This window comes from Harmonia axyridis, chromosome 4, assembly GCF_914767665.1.
Source record: "Harmonia axyridis chromosome 4, icHarAxyr1.1, whole genome shotgun sequence".
Taxonomy (NCBI): domain Eukaryota; kingdom Metazoa; phylum Arthropoda; class Insecta; order Coleoptera; family Coccinellidae; genus Harmonia; species Harmonia axyridis.
Genome location: NC_059504.1, coordinates 48,373,084 through 48,393,147, shown reverse-complemented (window position 1 = coordinate 48,393,147; position 20,064 = coordinate 48,373,084). Strand labels below are relative to the sequence as shown.

General features: G+C 38.7%; 1 protein-coding gene across 1 annotated transcript; it reads right to left on the bottom strand.

The window, feature by feature from the left end:
- Positions 1 to 1,151: 1,151 nt before the first annotated feature.
- Positions 1,152 to 19,510, bottom strand: LOC123678733 (tigger transposable element-derived protein 6-like). The gene is made up of 3 exons (XM_045615891.1): positions 19,013 to 19,510; positions 17,550 to 18,915; positions 1,152 to 1,259 (listed from the first exon to the last, which is right to left on the bottom strand). The coding sequence occupies exons 1-3, from the start codon at positions 19,108 to 19,110 to the stop codon at positions 1,152 to 1,154; spliced, it is 1,572 nt and encodes a 523-aa protein (XP_045471847.1). The 5' UTR covers positions 19,111 to 19,510.
- Between the last annotated feature and the right edge of the window lie 554 nt (positions 19,511 to 20,064).

Genomic DNA, 20,064 nt, shown 5'->3' with positions numbered 1-20,064 from the left:
TAGGACTTCCCATGTCAACGTTTCCAAGTATGTCTTGACCACTTTCACAACATGAGTTCGAGCATTGTCATGCTGTAAAATCACTTTATCATGTCTCTCGTTGTATTGCTGCCGATTGCTTGTGATTGTTTCAGTCGGTTTTAACAACTCATAATACACTACACCGAGCTGGTCTCACCAAATACTTAGCATGACCTTGGAACCGTGAAAATTCGGTTTGGCCGTCGACGTGGAAGCTTGGCCGGGATATTCCCATGATTTTCTGAGCTTCAGATTATCGTAATGAACCCAGTTTTTGTTTTCAGACACAATTCGATGCAGAAAGTTCGATTGTGAACCACGCTTTTCAAATGAAACTTTCGGCTTGTGTTTGATGTGTTTGGTCGAAATTAGTGATTCAGAAAGACTTCCATCCATCCAAATAGAAGAAGCAGTGCCGGTTATTGGTTAGGTTCAAGTTCATTTATTGTCTGAATTCTTTTCCGAAAAAATGCGTTACATTATGAAATTGGAGTTGTGTAATGAGTTTCATTACGTAAAGCAAATGCAGCAGTGGTCTAATACCTTCGAAATAAAGCTGTCGTAGGAGAAGGTATGTTAAATAACAAAATTCAAATTGATATTGAAAACATTTCAAATTCATACAATTATAATTTTAAAGAACATAATATAAAGTGTCAGCACCATCAATCAAATATGTTATGTAGGTACAATGTAAAGGTTCATGAAATGTCTGAATAATTCTCATGTTGAAAATCTCAAAATCATCAAGAATGACTCATTTGAATTTTATATTCCAAGAACACATAGGTCTCTTGCAATGTTTTTGATTTCTTACCTTAAAATGCTTGCAAACCTCCAAATTGAGTCTCAATCTTCATTCCATGATCAATGAACTGGCAATCTTACCCTGTCAAAAATTACGCTCAAATTGAAATTCACGATCGAACGACAAAAAGTCGTCTATATTCAAATCCATAATGGCCGCCAGGACGCCTGGAAGCCGATAAACATGCAGGACGAAGACGTCGCCATGAATTAACCAGACCACGATCCCACACCTGGCCCCAGACTAATCAGATTTAACGGGTCCTATCGGGTCAGTTGAGGCAAAAAGTTCGGACTGCTTCCTGCTATCCAGGGCGTCCCAATCAATCCTCCTTTCTGCCTCTTCCGGACACAATGAACCTGGCTTTTTCTTCTTGCTGATTCCTGACGGATATCCCCACCCCCCTTTTCTCCCCCTCAGAATCTTCACTCTGCAAACATTCAACGTACAAATAGAATTCTCGTGTTTATGTCTTCTCGCGAAGGTTTATTGGATTGTTGGACGTAGGCTTGAGTTTATTTTTTTGGTTAGAATCCTGCTGATTGTCCATGTCTTGAATCCTTGGAGTGCTCAACAGGGCGAAACAATTCTGTTACTGAACTTTAACCTACATCTACTTCAACAATAGCTGTGCTTTTCCGATGGTCTGAAGAGATTAGTGCACGATAGATATTCCCTCGAAAAGTGTAAACAATGACTGTGTAATCTCATGAACCAGACCTAACGTTTTTACACTAACCTCTCTTTGAGGTTGGTAGATTTCCTGAATGTTTAGAGGACGAATTAAATTTCCTCAAATGTTTTAAACGATCGACGTCAGATTTTGGAGAAAGCTTGAAATTGAAATTGTAATTTTATATCATACTACGAAATCTCAACCCAATTGGGTTCATGTTTTCATAGAGAGATCGGGTTTTTCCTTTCCATTATTCTTCTCTAGGTTTATACAATTATTGTTCGATTCTAGTGAGTTTTGTTATTAGCTAATCAATAGCTGACATATTCTGTACGAAAAATGAAATTGTAATTTTATATACCCAGGTTTTTGGCTCAGGAATGTTTTTTAACATTCAATGGTTGCAGGATTTCTTGAATTGTCATTTCGATATCATTGTCCAATGATTCTCAACTCGATCGAATCTTTAATTTTGAACTCAACAGAATGACAAAATTTCAAACAGTCATATTTACAATATTTACAGATCTTCTAATCGGATTTTGTGCGAACCTACCCAGAATATTTAGGTTATCACGTAAGGGGCCAGCCGGTTGGTATATGATTTCGAGAATTACGATGTTATGACGAAATTATTGAGCGATTTTTTCATAGAAGTAATGTTCGACAGCCAAATGTCTCTTATGAAGAGTTTTCCAAATAGATATTTCATTTTGAAACGAAACTGAAACTGAAATTGTAGAAATCACTACATAAATGGAGAAAATTCGCAGAATCAAAGCACTTTTGGGTCGTCGTGAAGCACCTTTTCAATCAGCAATGGTGAAACTGATAGAAAAATTCGAGCTGCTGGAGAAAAATAGTGATGTGAAGAATAGAATCCGTGTGAGTCGCTCAAAACCAACTGAAACTATTTCTGAGAAACCAAGTTTGTCGATTCCTCGTTGATCTTGGATATTAGGCTTTCCACAATTTTGCATAAACGCTTAAATATTAAGGCTTATAAAATGCAGTTAACAAGGAGACTCAAGCCAGTCGATCACCAGCAACGTGATTGTTATTCAACATCAAAAACAGCATAGTTTTGCATTTTATACATATCCTTTCCAGATGAAAACAATCCAGAATTTTAATCAAACTTGGTCGACGTAAAAAAAAATTGATGATAAATGAAGTGAAGAGAGAAATTTTGGAAAAACACAATACCTGAAATATATCGACAGGAGGCTCAAACGACAGCAAATGAGTTATACTAACACCCCCTCCAAGATTCACGTCAAGTTTGGGAACACCATGTGTACCCAGGACGTTCATGCTCATCGTTATTGTTCTGAAAATTACATTGTTCATTAAATCAAAGATCTATATTCGAACACGAATACAAGAGTTCAAACAACATCAGGTGTAACGAGGGAAAGTAAAACACCAAATGGTATCCGCCAAGGAGACTCCCTAAGTCCAATGATTTTCAACCTAGTAATGGATAAGTTGATTGACAAAGTTAAAAACATAAAGGATTATACTATGGGCGGCAAAATATTACAATTTCATGTTACGCAGACGATGCGGTATTGATCGCAGATTCAGAGGACAATCTACAAAGACTCCTTCACGCCTTTTCGAAAGCGGCGACGACCTTGAATATGTTGATATCAACGGAAAAAACAAAAACTTTGGTGATATCGAAAGATCCCATTAGGTGTAAGTTGGTAGTGGACGATAAGATCATAGAGCAGGTAATGAACATCAAGTACCTAGGTGTAGAAATAACGAGCGATGGAAATAACTATAAAGAAGTCAGGCAACAGGTTATGAAGGGAGCACGCTTATCTGGATATCTGAGAGACGTAACATGGAAAAATAAATACCTCAGGACAGAGAGTAAAGTTAAGATCTATAAAACGATGATAAGGCCCGTATTGACTTACGCTGCGGAGACACGAGCTGACACAAATAGGACTAAACAACTATTATATTACGTACGGACGAAATGAGTACACTGAGGAATATAGTTGGAAAAACCTGAAGAGATCGCAAAAGGAACTCGGCGATAAGGAAAGAATGTGGAGTGGTAGACATCGGGAAATTCGTCAGGAAGAGACGCAGAGAATGGAATGATCATGTTGGTAGATCGGGCTATGAAAGACTTATAAAGATAGCACGAGATCGAAAACCCACTGGAAGGAGAGACACAGGAAGACCAAGAAAAAGGTGGCTGGAGAGCTGAGTATCCACCTCGGTAGAGACACCGTGAAGAAGAACAGGTTACGACCTAAATAAAAGAGGAAGAAGAAGAAGAAGATTTAAGTTTCTTGTCTACTGCTTCTATTCGAAAACTCTCCAGCAGGAAGTGACACCGAATCATCGAAAACGACATTCGAAACACCGAAACCGCGACCTTCAAAGCTGGAAACCGCCATCCGCCTCGTTTTCTGAGGCCAGAACCCGGCAGGAATTGAATCCGCCGCGTATCAGAATTTGCAATTCAATCCGCAAAGTTATTTCGTCCGGTCGTACAAAGTAGTTACATTCCAGTAAGCCGCGGGATTTGAATAAAAAAACCGTCGGCTCCCGTGACAGCTGTTCCTTATAATCAATCAAATACCTCGCCCCCGGTTCGTCTTCGCCCTCCGGATCCCACGCCAATAAAAAGACGCGCGGCAGACGCGTAATATATTATCATTTGAACGCTCGGCAAAAAATCGGAAATTTCGCCGGTTTTGCAGCCCGTTAATTCCGTTCGAGCGTTAACAAGTTTTTGGGGATTTGCGCCCATTTTTCACGAGCGTGTGGGACCCGCGGATCCCGGAGAATAATGTCCATATTTTCCTTGAGGGATGAATCCCGGCGGATGGCTTGTCGAATCGAATGACGGCAACGTTGAAATATTGTCGTCTTGTCTAAAGGGATGATGATAGGATCTAGACGGTCTAGACGAATTTTAGGGAGAAGTTCCTGCATTTGTCCATTGTACTTGAATAGATACCAAGCCTTGGATCCTACTCATTTATTATCGATTGATATTGACCTTTATTTCCAAGAAATATAATACATAATTTAGGGGTGAAGTCTAGCTTGAGTTACTCTACTTACCCCCTCATAATTAAAATAGATTGTAGATTATATTTAAAGTGAGGTTTAATTTCACTGCCCTCTTATGGTCTATTGTGCCCCCTATCAGGGCAATTAGTCATCTTAGTCTACAGCTCGTCCTCCAGATTTAATGATCTCTAGTATCTGAGATGGCTTCAAGAAGGTTACTTCTTCATTTCTACTATCGCCTTGTCCAAAGTATTTTTTGCGTTAGCTAGCGATGACGAGGCAATCCATTATCAGGTAATCCGCAGAATCTTGCACTAGTCGTTTTCTGCATGAGAGCATGACCAATTATCGTGAGGTGATTCCAGAGGCGCCAATTCCCTGGAAGGAATCTAATGAGAAAATGTAACAATTCTTGCAAAGATACAGATACATTTCAGATTTCGCTGTATCAAAGTTTCGAAGGAATTTTTCAGAATGATTCAACCTAAGAAGAGTCCGCCAGATTTTTTTTCTGTTTCTCCTTCTCTTGAATCTATTTTGAAGGTTCCATTCACCTATACTTAAGATAGGTTCTGAGTCTATGGAAGTATTTTGTGCTTCTTTCCAGGTGACCGGGAACCTATAAGAAACAGGCCTTGCTATTCTTGCCTATTTCGATGAGTTTTCTTCGGTAGTCCAATACCATCTTAGAATCAATAATTTGAGAGCTCAATTCATTGATTACGGCCTGACTGCCAGAATGTATTGTTTTTTTTTACAATTTCTGATAGTTTTTTACTAGGTTCATTTCCAAACATTGCTAGTATCTCAGCCTGAAAGACACCTGATCAGCAGCTAAACGATAGTGAGTATTTGAAGCCAGCGAATATTCCAGCGCTACTCCGAATCGTGTTTTTGAAAATATCTGTATTTTATATTGGGAGCTAGGATTATCAACTGAACTACGTCCTATTTCAATCCATTTTATCACTCGTATCACTGACACTGTTGATTTAGTTTCATGAGAGATTAGCATTTTCGGAAAAATAGGCAATCAGAACTATTTGTAATTTACGTAATTCGTGCCTTATTGATTAGACATCAATTTTGATTTATTTATATCGATTAATCATTTTCCCAAAGAGTGTAATGATGATACTCCGAAAGATTTGTAGTCGTCCTTGTATTCTTATTCATTAAGAATATGTTATGGTGTTTGTTGCTTAAGACCTCGAATAAATCATATGGACCTAAGCAATGGACAATGGATCTACTCTTCTATTATGACTGCACAGAGATAGACTTTTCAAGAATGTGAAGAAGTGGAGAATCGGGATTGGATGAGAGTAAGGAATGGAAAAATCGAATGGTATATAATAAACACCGAGAGAGATATCATAGACAACGTAGAAAAAACAGAATTGACATGGTTCGGACATATACGAGGAAGCATACAAAATGTATGGATGAAAGTTCTGACAGAAGCAGTTGGAAACCTGAAATGAGAGCTGCAGATGATCGGATGTATATGTGTTGGATCCAGTTATTGTTTCCTGTAAATAATTTAGATGGTCAACACGATGCTTGGAGACCTATTAACTCCTTCAAGTGTCGAGGGCATGACAGTTTCAATGAATTTACAGGAAACGAATTGTTATTGTACATATAATGTAAAAAGGATGTGTAATTCTTCGGGCTGTCGAAGATGTGTCTTGCCGGTTGTAAAACTTAAGAGATTTACTGGGGTTAGGAAAGATCGAAGGCAAGACGGTTGTACCAGATGTGTCACATCTGTGTATCAGGTCACGGAGAAGAAGTTGAAAGGCCATGTTATCGAATCATACCTCTAGACGATCGATTAACCAAGCCTACATATGTATATATAATTGTGCCTAATGATTTAATATCTTCACATTTAGTATACCCAATACGGATCTGAAAAGAGTAACAACTCAAAACACCACAGCCACAAACGCACCACATTCAACATTCGAATAACAATTGCGACACTAACATTCCCACCAATCGCTTGGCTCAAATATAGCAACCGCAGCGAATTGTGCGTATGAAGCAATGAAAAAAGAAACCATTGTGCGAACGATGAAGTCGAGCCCGCGGGTATTTTTCTTTTCGAATCAGTTCGTTGGAAAAATTTCCCGAGAGCGCCAACAATGGCGGGAAAGAAGAGCGTGTAAAAGAGCGGTCGGCGGGTCGCATATATAAACTTATTATGCGCGATTTGCCCTCCCATTTTGTCCGTTCCACAACGGACCCCGAAAGTTACGACCGGTACTTAATTGTGCGGACGGCGGCGGGATAGAATTCCCCGGGATATGCTCGGGCGGTCTACGCAGAGCCCGAAACTTTTCCCAATCGGCCGATCATTGGGGAATTTCATTTGCAAGCGCTCAAGTGACGTGGCACTGTCGTGGGAGGAGATGCGGGGGTCGGAGATTCGTTATGGGTTTCTCTATTTTGGGCAGACGGTGTTTTTTTAGGAGAGAGTGGAATGTGTTATTCCTAAAAAGTAACCATGTTGATAAAAATTAGGTACAACGTGAACTAAATTCCTCGCCTCTTCAAGGTTTATCGAGAACTATCGGAGCTAGAAGCAAAAAAAATATATATTTTCGAGCAGTGTTTGAGCGGTCGTTATCATATTAGTCGTCTTAGTTTGAACTACAGTATCTGGGATGGCTTCAAAGGGTTTACATCCTCACTCCTATATGTTTCTTATCAAAATCATTTTTTGCGTTGGCTAGCGATGGCAAGGCATTCCATCATTAGGTATTCCAGTGTATCTTCCTCCTCCCCGCTGAATCTTGCACTAGTTGTTTTCTGCATGACCTATCATCATGAGGTGCTTCCAGAGGCGGCAATTCCCTGTGAGGAATCCAGTGAGGAAATGAAGCATATTCTTGATAAGATCCTGATACTTCTTAAATTTTGCAGTATCTATGTTTCCAGAGAACTTTTTGTAATGATTCAACCTAGGAAGAATCCGCCAGGTGTTTCAGTTTTCTTTTTTTTTTCTTCTCTCGAACCTATCTTGTTGGTTCATTTACCTTTAACATCGAAAGGTTCTGAGTCTATAGAAGGATTTTGTGCTTCTTTCTGGCAAGTGTGTTTGCCTCTGCATTTCCTTCAATAGTGACCGCGAACTCAGACTAAACAGACCTTATCATTCTTGCCTATTTCGTTGAGTTTTCCTACGGCAGTTCAATACCATCTTAGAATCAAGGATGTTAGAGCCCAATGCTTTGATTGCCGCCTGACTGTCAGTATGTATCGCTTTATTACATGTCTGATATTTTCTCACTAGGTGACGACTAATCTTTCGATTGCAAGTATCTCTGACAGAAAGTCACTTAGGCAGGAACCTAACGAAAGCGAGCATTTGGTGCTCCTCAAGATTTTTCGAGAACTATTGGAGGTAGAAGAAAATATATGACACATTTTCGAGCAGTTTTGAACGGTCGTTATTCTAAAAAAACTCTCCAACTTCACTCACTAAGTTCGAAGCTTTATCAGCAATAACACTTTTTTTCATTATTAGATCTTCATCGACAAAATAGTTATCTTCAAGAGTGATACATGAATTTCAACGCCCCTTCATCTTTTTAAGACTTTCTCTGTAGAATCATTCCTCTCTGCTTTCGATAAAGGCTTCAACCCTGACAGTCACTTCTTCATTAGTCCATTAGAGGCAAATTTCCTTCTCTGGAGCATTCTTTTAAAGTCAGCGGAAAGCCAGTAACCACTGAGGACTAGATCAGGTGATCACGAAATTGGAAACACCATTCGTTCAATTCGACCATGGTTTTCATCGAATTCAAGAAGCACTGTATTGGTGAAAGAATTATTTGTTGAAGTTGACAACGTTTTTCCCGATTTTCTGCACACAATGGATTCAACAACGTTGAATTTTATTTACTGTTGATGGTTTCACCTTTGTCCAGATAGTCAAGGGGCAATTACTATGCACGTCCCATAATACGGACGCCATAATCTAGCCAGCTGATCTTTGAGGTTTTGGTTATATTGGACGGCTTTCACCGACTACATTTGAACTTAGCTGACGCTCTATTCGAGTCTACTGTTGGGAACTACTATACCCCAGCCATCTATTGTAATATATCGACGCAAAAAGCTATTCATTCCACTCAAATCTCCAAACAGCGTTCGGCAAACATTAAAGCTTTCTCATAGACAAATATTCCCGCAAGTAGCGAGTGCACTTCCTTCTGGTATCTTCCTCAATACCGCTATTTCACTCATCTTCAATTTAGGATCGCTCAGAACTATTTCGTGGACTCTTTAGATGTTTTATGAAATAACTGTGGAATTCGGGTGACCAGAGAGTTCAGTATCGCCTATGGTTTTCCGATTTCATTCAAAATCAGCATACCAGCTCTCTAACATTAGGGAGCGGAGTCAGAATAAAACTCATCAAGTTATTGCTTAGCATCCGCAGTATTTTTTCCTATCAAAAGTAGTGTTTTATCAATGTATATGTATATGAATGATGAAGCATAACCCTCCAATAACAAGGCTACATAAGAATAAAGATTAAGTTAAAAGAGCCTAAGACAGCCAGACCTTCGTCATTTTATAAAAGTTGAAAGGTCCTCTACACAGATAAAGACGACCAGCGACTATAGAGTTCGGGATGTTGTTACTTTGGCAGGTAACCGGTAGTGAAGGTGTATAAAATAGTAACTTACTGATTTAATTATTTACCCTGTTCACTTTTAATTGTTAGGTGAAATTTGATCTCAGGGTTAATACTGAATATATTTATTGTTTATTATAGAATTGTCATACGGGGCAACGTTTCGGGCAGTCCTTTTTTTTGTTTTTTTTACAATTAAAATAGTTACTTGAATTCGTTAAAGTATAAAGCTCAATTTTTCATATTTTCTTTGGGATAACTTGAGAACTCGTGATCCTTTGATGGACATTTATGAGAGTTGTCACTCCTTGCCAGATTTCTCTAAACTTTCATAATTACAATAATACATTTTTCTTAGTATAAAGGGTAAATTTTATACATGTTTCTTGGAAATCTATAAAATATTTCTACCTCAATACTTGGACAGATTTGATGGTTTTCACATCTTGCCAGACATATTGAAGGTTCGCATTGGGAGCTATTCAAAAATTGAGGTTCATTTTGAGGAGTATAAAGTACTATTTTATATACCTTTACACTCCGTTACCTGCCAAAGTAACCACCACCGAAACTCTATAGTCGCTGGTCGTCTTTACCTGTGTAGGGCACATGCACAGAAAAACTTTAAGTTTCAATTAAATGATGAAGGTGTGGCCGTCATGGGCTCTGGTTCTACTAATCGTTCTTCTTATGTAGCCTTGTTATTAAATTGTAATGTTTTATCATTCTTATATTTTATTTCAACAAGTTGAAATTCAAATGCAATTCTACAAGATAAATATGGTGATCAGAATTTATGATTACAATAACAATTCAATATTATTTTTCCTGAAAATAATGACAAGTTACAACAGTAATTTAATATTTGAAAAGGTAAACAAAAAATAATATTAATGCAAGCAAACCAAATAACATCTTGAACTGAGCAATAAATCCGAGATCTTATTAAAAAAAAAACTGAATCCCACCACCCCCAAAATATTCGAGATTTACTCCATCATCGAAAATCCGTCCGAACTCATCCACCTTCCCAATTTTTTCCCTATCTGTCTCGTTAATTTCCTTTCATCCCGAACGGAACTTTTCCGCCGCGGAGAGAAAAAAGAATGAACGAGCGACCGCGATTAATGAGGTGAAATTGAAAGTCTGATGAGGCGAGAACGACTACGGGGTTTTCCCCGACAATTCCAACAATCCGGGACATAATTAAATTCAACTGAGGCAGCGCATAAGTTCAATCCGGAACTATCAATCTAGTGGGCAGGGATCAGCGGACGTTCGGAGCTCTCCCTGATGGGCTCTGGGGCGATTACTTGATGCTGTTCAAACTTAAACCTTGGATAAATAACGGGAATCGGCGTAAAATATAGCAGAAATTGGGCAGACCGACCTTTCGGTGTTAGCCGGTAATTGAGAGTGTGCTGTAGATGTCAACGGAGGTTGAATTAGCCATTCTGCTTTGTTATGGTGGACGTTGAACAAGACGGAGGCTTCGTTCGAGGACGATCTTGAGGGTAGCAGATGGTTAAAACGGTTTTATGTCATCGTATGAATGTGTTGAGTGAATGTCGGTGAACTTTAGTCGTTTCGAAGAGAATGAATGTAGGATCCAGTTATTGTTCCCTGTAAATAATTGAGATAGTCAACAGGATACTTAGAGACCTATCAGTTTCTTCAAGTGTCGAGGGCATGACAGTTTCAATGAATTCACAGGGAACGAATTGCTATTGTACATATAATGTAAAAAGGATGTGTTATTCTTCGAGGTGTCGAAGATATGTCATGGAGTTGTAAATATTGAAGAAATTTACTGGGGGGTTGGGAAAGTTCGAGAACAAGACGGTTGTACCAGAAGTGTCACATCTGTGTATCAGGTTCTAGTCCTTCGACAATATTCGATTTCCAGGAATCCGCGAAGATCTTTGTGGGCGGTACGGCAAAACTCTTATTGCACTAGGGGATGGTACTTTCCTTAAGGGTGTGGTCGAGCCGGAAGGAGGAAAGGATATTCAGAGTAGACGGGGTGAGTTGCGGTTAGTTGAGGAAGAAAGTTCGAGTCGAGAGACAGTTCAAGTTAAGTCGAAGACGAGTCAAGTTCAAGTTCGGTCGGTCAACTTAAGACATAAGACGAAAAGACGGTTCGCAGACTAGATTAAGATGAGTCGCGAACGAGTTAAAGACGAGACGACCGAAACTAGAATTAACGACGAATTTTGACACCTATCTTTTGAGCTTGATACTAACCAACAAGAAGGGATGTAAGAGTATGACACTTGCGGTGCCATCTGTACGCTAGGTATTGGACTAATTGAGTGTTTCCTATACAAACTAAATTTCAATCTATATATTTTCAACTTCAATTTCAAATCAAAATGGGAATTAACAAACTCAAATTGGCAATAATCAAATTCAATTTGGGACTAAACACATTCCATTTGGGACTAAACACATTCAAATTGGGAATAATCAATTTCAAATTAGGACGACATTTATTGCTATTTAATATTCTATGATATTCACGAACCTTTGTAACGTGTGTTTATTTGAATTCTAGTCGAGAGTGCTGTGGAGAAATTAGTGTTGATTTTTCTGTGATTACAAGTAGCGCTTAGCTTCTACCATATCAGTAACAATTGTTTACATACTTCAAATCTGGGAACGATCTATGGTACCGATTCTTCGAATCTGAGAACTAAATGGTACAAGCTAAGCGCTTTTTGTGATCACAGATAATCAACTCTAATTTCTCCACAGCACTCTTGACCACGAATTCAAATCATTCTTCGATTTTTCGAGCTCCTTAATTTCGTAGCCTCCAAGATAAAAATGGACCTCATCATTGAAGATGATTTCTCTGAACAACTAGATCATTTTGATACATTTCAAGGACCCAGTTAGCGAAGATATGATGGATGCTGATGATCAACAAGCTTGAGTTAAGACCTAAGTCTTGTGTAATGTCGTTTGTGGTACGCCAACTTCCCAAGATCGATGAAAAATGGATAAACCAGGGTTTCGATTCTTGCCATCACTAAAGTGTCCCAACAGCTCAAATTTTTTCAACACTTTCACTATTTCCGACAGAGAAGGTGTTCTGCACGACAGTCCAAAAGCGCTTTAGTTCTGGGAACTGGCACTGCACTGCAAGTGACTATTAAAAATTGCGTTGTTGAAGAAGAGTATATTCTCTTTTGAGGAATAGCCTAGTTTTCAATTGTCAATTGTCGAAAGAAATCAGTTTCAGAAGTGACGGTCCGCAAATAGCGGGCTATTCAAAATGAAACCTCTTATTGGAAAATCCTTGAAAAACATCTTATCTTAAAATGTGACTCAACAAATCTGAAACGATATGTGTGAGGTGAATCTGTTGGATTTATAGGTTTACCATAGGATTCACTAATACACAGTTAATGTTCCAATAGTTTAATAAAATCTCAAGAATGTCTCTCTCCGAGCAAGCTCGATGTCGAATAGACCTATCTCATAGGTTAGACCACTGTCATTCGCTCTAGATCATTGAAGATCGATTCTTGTTCTTTCGCTCGATAGTCCTCGATGGCCTCGTCGCTCGCTTAATGTTCGCAGCGCCGCGTTGACTATATGAAGTAATACTACGAGTGTAGGGTGGGATGTAATGTTGGTTGTCTCTCTCATAGTATTCTATCAGAATCTTTCATAGCTGATAGTTTATTAGATAGCTGGAAAAGTTTTTTAACCTGAAAAAGCTTCTTGAAAAAGTTAAGACGAAAGTTTTAGATTCTATTCTTGATATTGTTTTTTCTTCTTATATTAAGAATCAATATTAAGGGATTTAAAATGAGAGCCTTCAACCACAAGCTCGCGACTTTTCCTGCCGGAATCATCGAGACGAGAGTTCTTCAGAATAAACGTTGGGATAATGCCTCCTCATATAATCCCACTATTAATTATCCCTCTTTCACTCGAATAAACCCTTTTTTCCTCATCAAAGCAACTTCTTCATCTGTTCCAGCCACAACAAAAACCCCCTTTCTATCTCGGAATCTTTCAGGGGCCAGCATCAAAAACTGGCGCGATGCAGAGCGAGATAGAAAACGGCAGAATGGTCGGAGATATCGGCAGAGCCGTGGCGAAATGAGTTGGAAACGCGTGGATTTCGAGCCATCCAGACAATGTTACGGATAATTAAATTGAACTGAAGCAGAGCGCAAATGTTTAATTCCCACAAGGTTCAGACGTTGTAGTCAATCCGACCTTCTGTATGAGATATGGGGCCGGTCCAAAAACCAAACACTTTCATCTACACTGTGCTGCGGTGATTCATTGTGGAGATTCTGGATGCTGCGAACCCTCGGTGTCGGTGCCAAACGGTTAGCCTTGAAAGTTTTAATTTTTTTCGAATCTCTTAACAGATGGGGTACATGTATTTTCAAGTCTCGATGTGGGGAGACAGTAGACGTGTTTTTGCTTTGTCATCTTTATACTCTCGTCATTTCGTTGAAATTACTGTTTTTGTAAGTCGTAGATGATCTTTATTTGTTACGCATGGAGGATTTGTGCTCAAACTCAATTTAATCTATTCCATAACTCCCATCAGACATTCAATTCATCTACTCTAATCAATCTGATCACCTTATTAGTAGATATCAGATTCCTTAGTTATTCACAATATACAGGGTGTTTCCTAAACATGCGGCAAAAATTCAGGGGGTTGTTTCTTGGACTATTTTAAGCATGTTTTGTCCTTGGATGATTTTTGAAAAACCTCTTTGTTTCGAAGATACAGGGCGAACAACATTTTTCATAGTTTTGAAATTAATAATAGTTTAAATAAAAATGCGTACCGCACTGTGTTTACTAAGTAGGTACAATTTATTTTTAAATTTGTTTAACAACATTCCAATTACTAAAAACGGCCAGTTTTTTGACTAAAAATTGATAAGTGCAGATGGTAAATAGAAAATGTGGAAGACTTGCGAAATCGGATCATTGCTGGGTGTAACTTAATAAGAAATGATCCTGGTGTTTTTGAAAGGGTTCGGCAGTCAATGAGGAGAAGATTGGATGCTTATATGCTGGCTAGAGGTGGTCATTTTCAACAGTTTTTGTAGGTTGAGTTGAATTTTCATGTAATTTTTCATAATAAAATGTTATTATCTGAAATTTTGTTTCCCCTATATCTTCGAAACAAATAGGTTTTTCAAAAATCATCAAAGGACAAAATATTCTTAGAATAGTCCAAGGAACAACCCCCTGAATTTTTGCCACATGTTTAGGAAACACCCTGTATACTTACTCAAAAACTTACAAAGTACTTTAACATCCCATTATGAGTATACCATAAAAATTACACTGCTTCTGATAATTGAAAATACAAAACGATTGAACGAATTTCAATTCAATGAGACTGTGTATGAACCCTTCTAATCTTAGATTCTTTAAGGAGCAATACATGTTTTAAATACGCCTTGCAATTGTTGAAATTCACAACAAATATGTTGAAAATTTAGCTACCAAAAATGGCTGAACAGCTTCTCGGCCGAAACAAGGGTAATTGGTGAAAAAATTTGAGCTGTTGGAATAAGTTAATGACCTAAAGAATAAAAATCGTATGCGTCGCTCAAGATAACAAAGAATTTTGCTACTGTATCCCGTGGTTTGATTAAAACACAGGTTTGTCGATTCTTTGTCTATCTTGGGAATTCAGCATTCTAGAAATGATATGACATCGTATTATACATAGAGGTCCTAAGGCTTTTGAAGTTATGTTCACACAAGAAGTCAAGCCCAGGGCCCCCGCAACCGCGCGTTCAACGCGTGCACCGCACGCGGGCGCCACTCTTAAGGGGCGCCAAAATCTCTTATAGACCGCATGAAAATCCGAAAGACCAAAAGTTTTTGAAAAAAATTTTTTTTTATTTTTTCAACAATTTTAAACGTTCAAAGACATCTTTCACACATCCAAACAAGTTCCCGAACGTCACAATCCCTATAAAATAAACTCGGCCACAGATTGCAATTATACGATTCTTTTCGAGTAAACAAATCATAAATAATCATCCCTTTGTCGGTACGGGATTTCTTTATGGACCACCTTGCACCAGACGGTGGGCACCATTTCTTCGATCATCACTAAAACGCATATGGTAGACATAAACAATCATAAATACCGAAGCGATAGCTTTTAGCCAGGGGAATTACTGAAACTTTCGCCACCATCTGTAGGAAAAATACTACATGTTACAGAGAATTTCTGAAACTACCAAAATCTGCTTGCTATGCTATAACAGCAGAAAAAAGAATAGTTATTTGGTTTCGAAACGTTTAGGGGTTGAGGTCAAGACGCAAAAAATTAAAATACTCAGATAATTGGAAAGATTTGTATTTTGTGTAATTGTGGTTTGTTTTACTGTTTCTTGTTGTGATTAAATTAAATTTTATGAAATGGTAAGTACCTATCCACATACAGTATTAGCATTTCTATTAGTCTATAAAATTCGATATTTTTTTTTTCTGTTTAAAATGGTGCACATCCTAAATTAGCCCATACCTATATACTATAATATTATTTTTATTTGCTTCAAATAGGGAAGTATTGTTTGTAATCGTGAAAAAATTGAATCGACTTTGATATTTTGAATTTGTTACCTGGGGCCACCATCATATTATACTTAATTTTTTTTTAATATGCACCCTGGATCTGTATTATTTATTTGATGTTCGTAGCCGTTTGACATTCTAAAAAAATTATATTTCACTTTTGCCAAAAAATACTTATTATAACAGGAACAGGGTATGTGCTTCAGATCGGTCTTAACTTATTATTATTATTAATATTAACTCCGTTTAGGTTTAAAGGCTCGGATTTAAGGTTTAAATTCATAAAAATGAAAACATACGGGTTATTCTCAAAGGGATGGCGCAAAGTAAATCATGGGTGAATGTCCTTACCAATTTTGGATCAAGTTTTTCTTAAATTCTAGGAGCCATACAAGAGAAAACGACCTTCTGGTGCAAAATTTCGAGAGCAAAAAAAAGCTAGACTTCAACAAAGGGAGAAGATGGCTGGGAGTATGGAATAATATTTAATAATTATTAATAATAATATAAATATTTTAATATACAGTGAAACCTCCCAAGAGCGGACACCGTTGGTTCCAGCTTTTTTGTCCGGTCGTGGGAGGTGTACGCTTGTGGGAAGGTTCAAAATAAATACAAAGAGAAATAAAACGAAATGCATTTATTGAAATATAATATGTATTGTGGCGGCTTCTCATAAAGCTCCACATAGCAACAATATATACACAGCATTCGGTAGCCTAGACGTTAAGAGGTAGACTCACGCACCGAGATACGACAAAGGTCCCGGGTTCGAATCCCGGCGGCTCCCGATAATAATAAATTCCCCAAGCGTCTGTGACACGGCACACACAATTATACCAAAGTCACACTGATGAGTCCGGTGTGTGTGCCAGGGACGAAACGCATAAGTAGGCATATGTGAAATCCTACATTGGTGACCCCGACGTGATGGCGGAAAACTGCGGCGTTGGAGCGCAGAGGCGACCCACTGCCCCGCTCAACGTTACGGCTACTGGGGTGTCCATCGGACACTAGAGCCGATGGCACGCCGAGCCTCGTGTTTCCGTCGTCACAGCATGCAAGCCCGACGTGATGGGAATGGCCATCTTAACGATGTGTCCTGGAAAGCAGAAGGTCGATGCATAGCTCCCATTTATCTGCAATTTCCAACGAAACTCTAGACGCCCATTCCCATGACGTGCAATACGTGCTCCTTGGTCTGCCGCGGTATGCCGGACGTGAATAGGCGGCATTCCCCGTCCGTACGATGCCGCGAGGTGCAGCTCTGATTAGGCGGCAATCACCCGGCTGCACCGATGACCTCGTAACACGCATAAGTTTCGTTCCTCCGTCACTGGGGAGGGAGTCATGTGGCGGCTTCTCATAAAGCTCCACATAGCAACAATATATACACAGCATTCGGTAGCCTAGACGTTAAGAGGTAGACTCACGCACCGAGATACGACAAAGGTCCCGGGTTCGAATCCCGGCGGCTCCCGATAATAATAAATTCCCCAAGCGTCTGTGACACGGCACACACAATTATACCAAAGTCACACTGATGAGTCCGGTGTGTGTGCCAGGGACGAAACGCATAAGTAGGTATACGTGAAATCCTACAGTATATACTTTTTAAAGAAAAATGAATTGCAAAGTATGAAGCTGTTACAGAAACAGTTTATGTACATTATGAATTTCATTCAGAAAAAATAAGTAATCTTGGATTGTGTCATTTTTTTTTCTCTTTCAGAAAGTAGACGTGTTTGAAAGTGGGTCTCCAGATTTTTAACCAGTCGAAAAGCCACAAAATCTTCTTGGGCAAATATTTTCAATTCGCCAATCAATTTCAGTGCTTCGCTATTGGTTTTTATTTTGGTGCTTTCGGAAATAATGCAACCTTCTATGTTGCTCTCCTGTTCAATTCGATCTTCGTCATCTTTCTCTCCATTTTTATCGACAAAATCGGAATGCTCTTCAGTAGTAATTTCTTCGTCTAAATCAATAAATTCTCTATCATCCACTGTGTTGCACACTGCTTTACAGTTTTTGAAAAAGGTGGCTAGTACTGACAAGGGTACGCAGTCTTCTTCGTCATATGCCTCTTCAGAGAGATTCGAAGAAGGCCCATTTTTCTTGAATCCCGCTTTAGTGAAGCAATTTTGGATAGTTCTCTGAGCAACGTTGTCCCAAGCTGTTTTAATGAAATACAGTGCTTCCAGAATATTTATTGATTTCGATAATTCTGAAGCTGATGAAGCACTATCCATTTTTGATAGAACATGTTTCAGTATCAAGTCTCTGTAGAAAAATTTAACATTTTTTATTATGCCTTGGTCCAAAGGTTGACACACCGAAGTGCAGTTAGGTGGTAAGAAACATAGTTTTATATTAGTTAGATTCACATCCTTCTCATGTGAACCAGCATTATCCAGAAATAGCAATATTTTCCTCTTTTGGAACCTCATTCTTCGGTCCATATCTATGAGCCATTCCTTCATTATGACGCCAGTCATCCATGCTTTGGAATTTGATTTCCATGTAACTGGCAGGTCTTTGATTGAAACATTCTTAAGTGCGCGTGGACAGGCGGCTTTTCCGATTACTAATAATTTTTCTTTTTGACCAGTCATGTTAGCACAGAATAAAATAGTGAGCCTCTCTTTTGACATTTTACCGCCAACGCATTTTTCTTTTTTGAGTGCCATTGTTTTATCTGGTAGTGCCCGAAAGTACAAACCGCTTTCATCAGCGTTGAAAATATCTTCTGGTTTATATCCTAAAAGAAGAGATGGCAAATTTTGTAGAAATTCATTTACATTTTCTACATTAACATCCGCAGATTCGCCAGATATAGCTTTGAAACTTATATTATGCCTTGTCCTCCATTTTTGCAACCATCCATTTGAAGCACTGAATTTATCATAATTCAACATGCTTGCAATTTCTTTCGCTTTCGCTTTAATCAATGGTCCTGAAACCGGGATGTTCTGATTTCGCACTCGGGAAAACCAATCTAGACAATCTCTGTCAATTTTTTCTGGAATGTTTTTCAATCTACATAGTTTTTGCTGCAGACTATCACCAGATTGCCACATATCGCGAATTCTATCTTTCTGTTTCACAATTGCCGCCGCCTGAGTTTTACCTATGTTGAATCTGAAAAGATTCAAGAAAAAATTACACAACTTATCAAAATTTAAACTTTCTGGTTTGAACAATTGAACTTCTTATAACTTCGGAAGGAATGACTAACCTTTCTGCTAACTTGCGCACTGATGAATTCTCCTTTTCTGCAATATTTATCAGCTCCATTTTCTCTTTCAACGTCAGAAATCTTTTTCTAGGCGCCATGATTCTAATAACATGCGTTTCACTGCTAGCGGCACTGTGTAATACTGTGTATTGAAAACTAAGAACGTATTTGGGTTGTGACGATTATGAACGAAATGAAGGGGGTTCCCCGAAGTTCCTGTTTGCGCGGTTGGGTTAAAATAATACTACAAGATCGTCTTTGACTGGTGGGTACCAACATATTCATTTTTGGCCGCTCTTCAGAATTCCGTGTCCGTTAATGGGAGGTTTTTCGGCACCGCTGGGAAAATTGTGGTGTCCGTGTCCGTCCGATAGAGGTGTCCGCTTATGAGAATTCGTATAACAAGAAAATTGTCCCGAATTTCTCCGTTCCAGGGAAATTGTCCGTTTGTGGGGAGCGTCCGTTTATGGGGAGTGTCCGCCAAGGGAGGTTTCACTGTAATATTATGAATAATTTAAAGAAGAATAAAGCTCAGGTTTTGAAAACTCTGCAGTTTCATTACAAAATTAAAATGAAATGTGGTTTTGATCGAATGCTTGAATAAAATAATGAAACATTTGAAAAATGTATTATGCAACAACTGACAGCATAAAGTTCTTAAGGCATTCAATAAAGGTTGCTGATAGTTTTTTTGACCCTTCTACAAATAAATTCCTAACAAAAACTGAAACATTTTTTGCCGATTATCCTGCGACGTTTTTCTCCACTTCCCCCCTTTTTGGGGCGCCAAAATATTTTCGGCACGCGGGCGTTGATGACCCTTGCGGGGGCCCTGGTCAAGCCGGTCGGTCACCAGCAACGTTGTATCATCGCTGATTAGGTCCTTGAAATGCATCGAAATAATCCGGATTTTCATCGAAAAATCATCTTTGGTGATGAAGGCCATTTTCACCTCGGAGGTAACCTTAATAAATAGAATTGTCGCATTCGAGACTCTGACAATTCAAGAGTTATTGTTGAAAAGCCTATTCATCTTCATCATGTCACTGTTT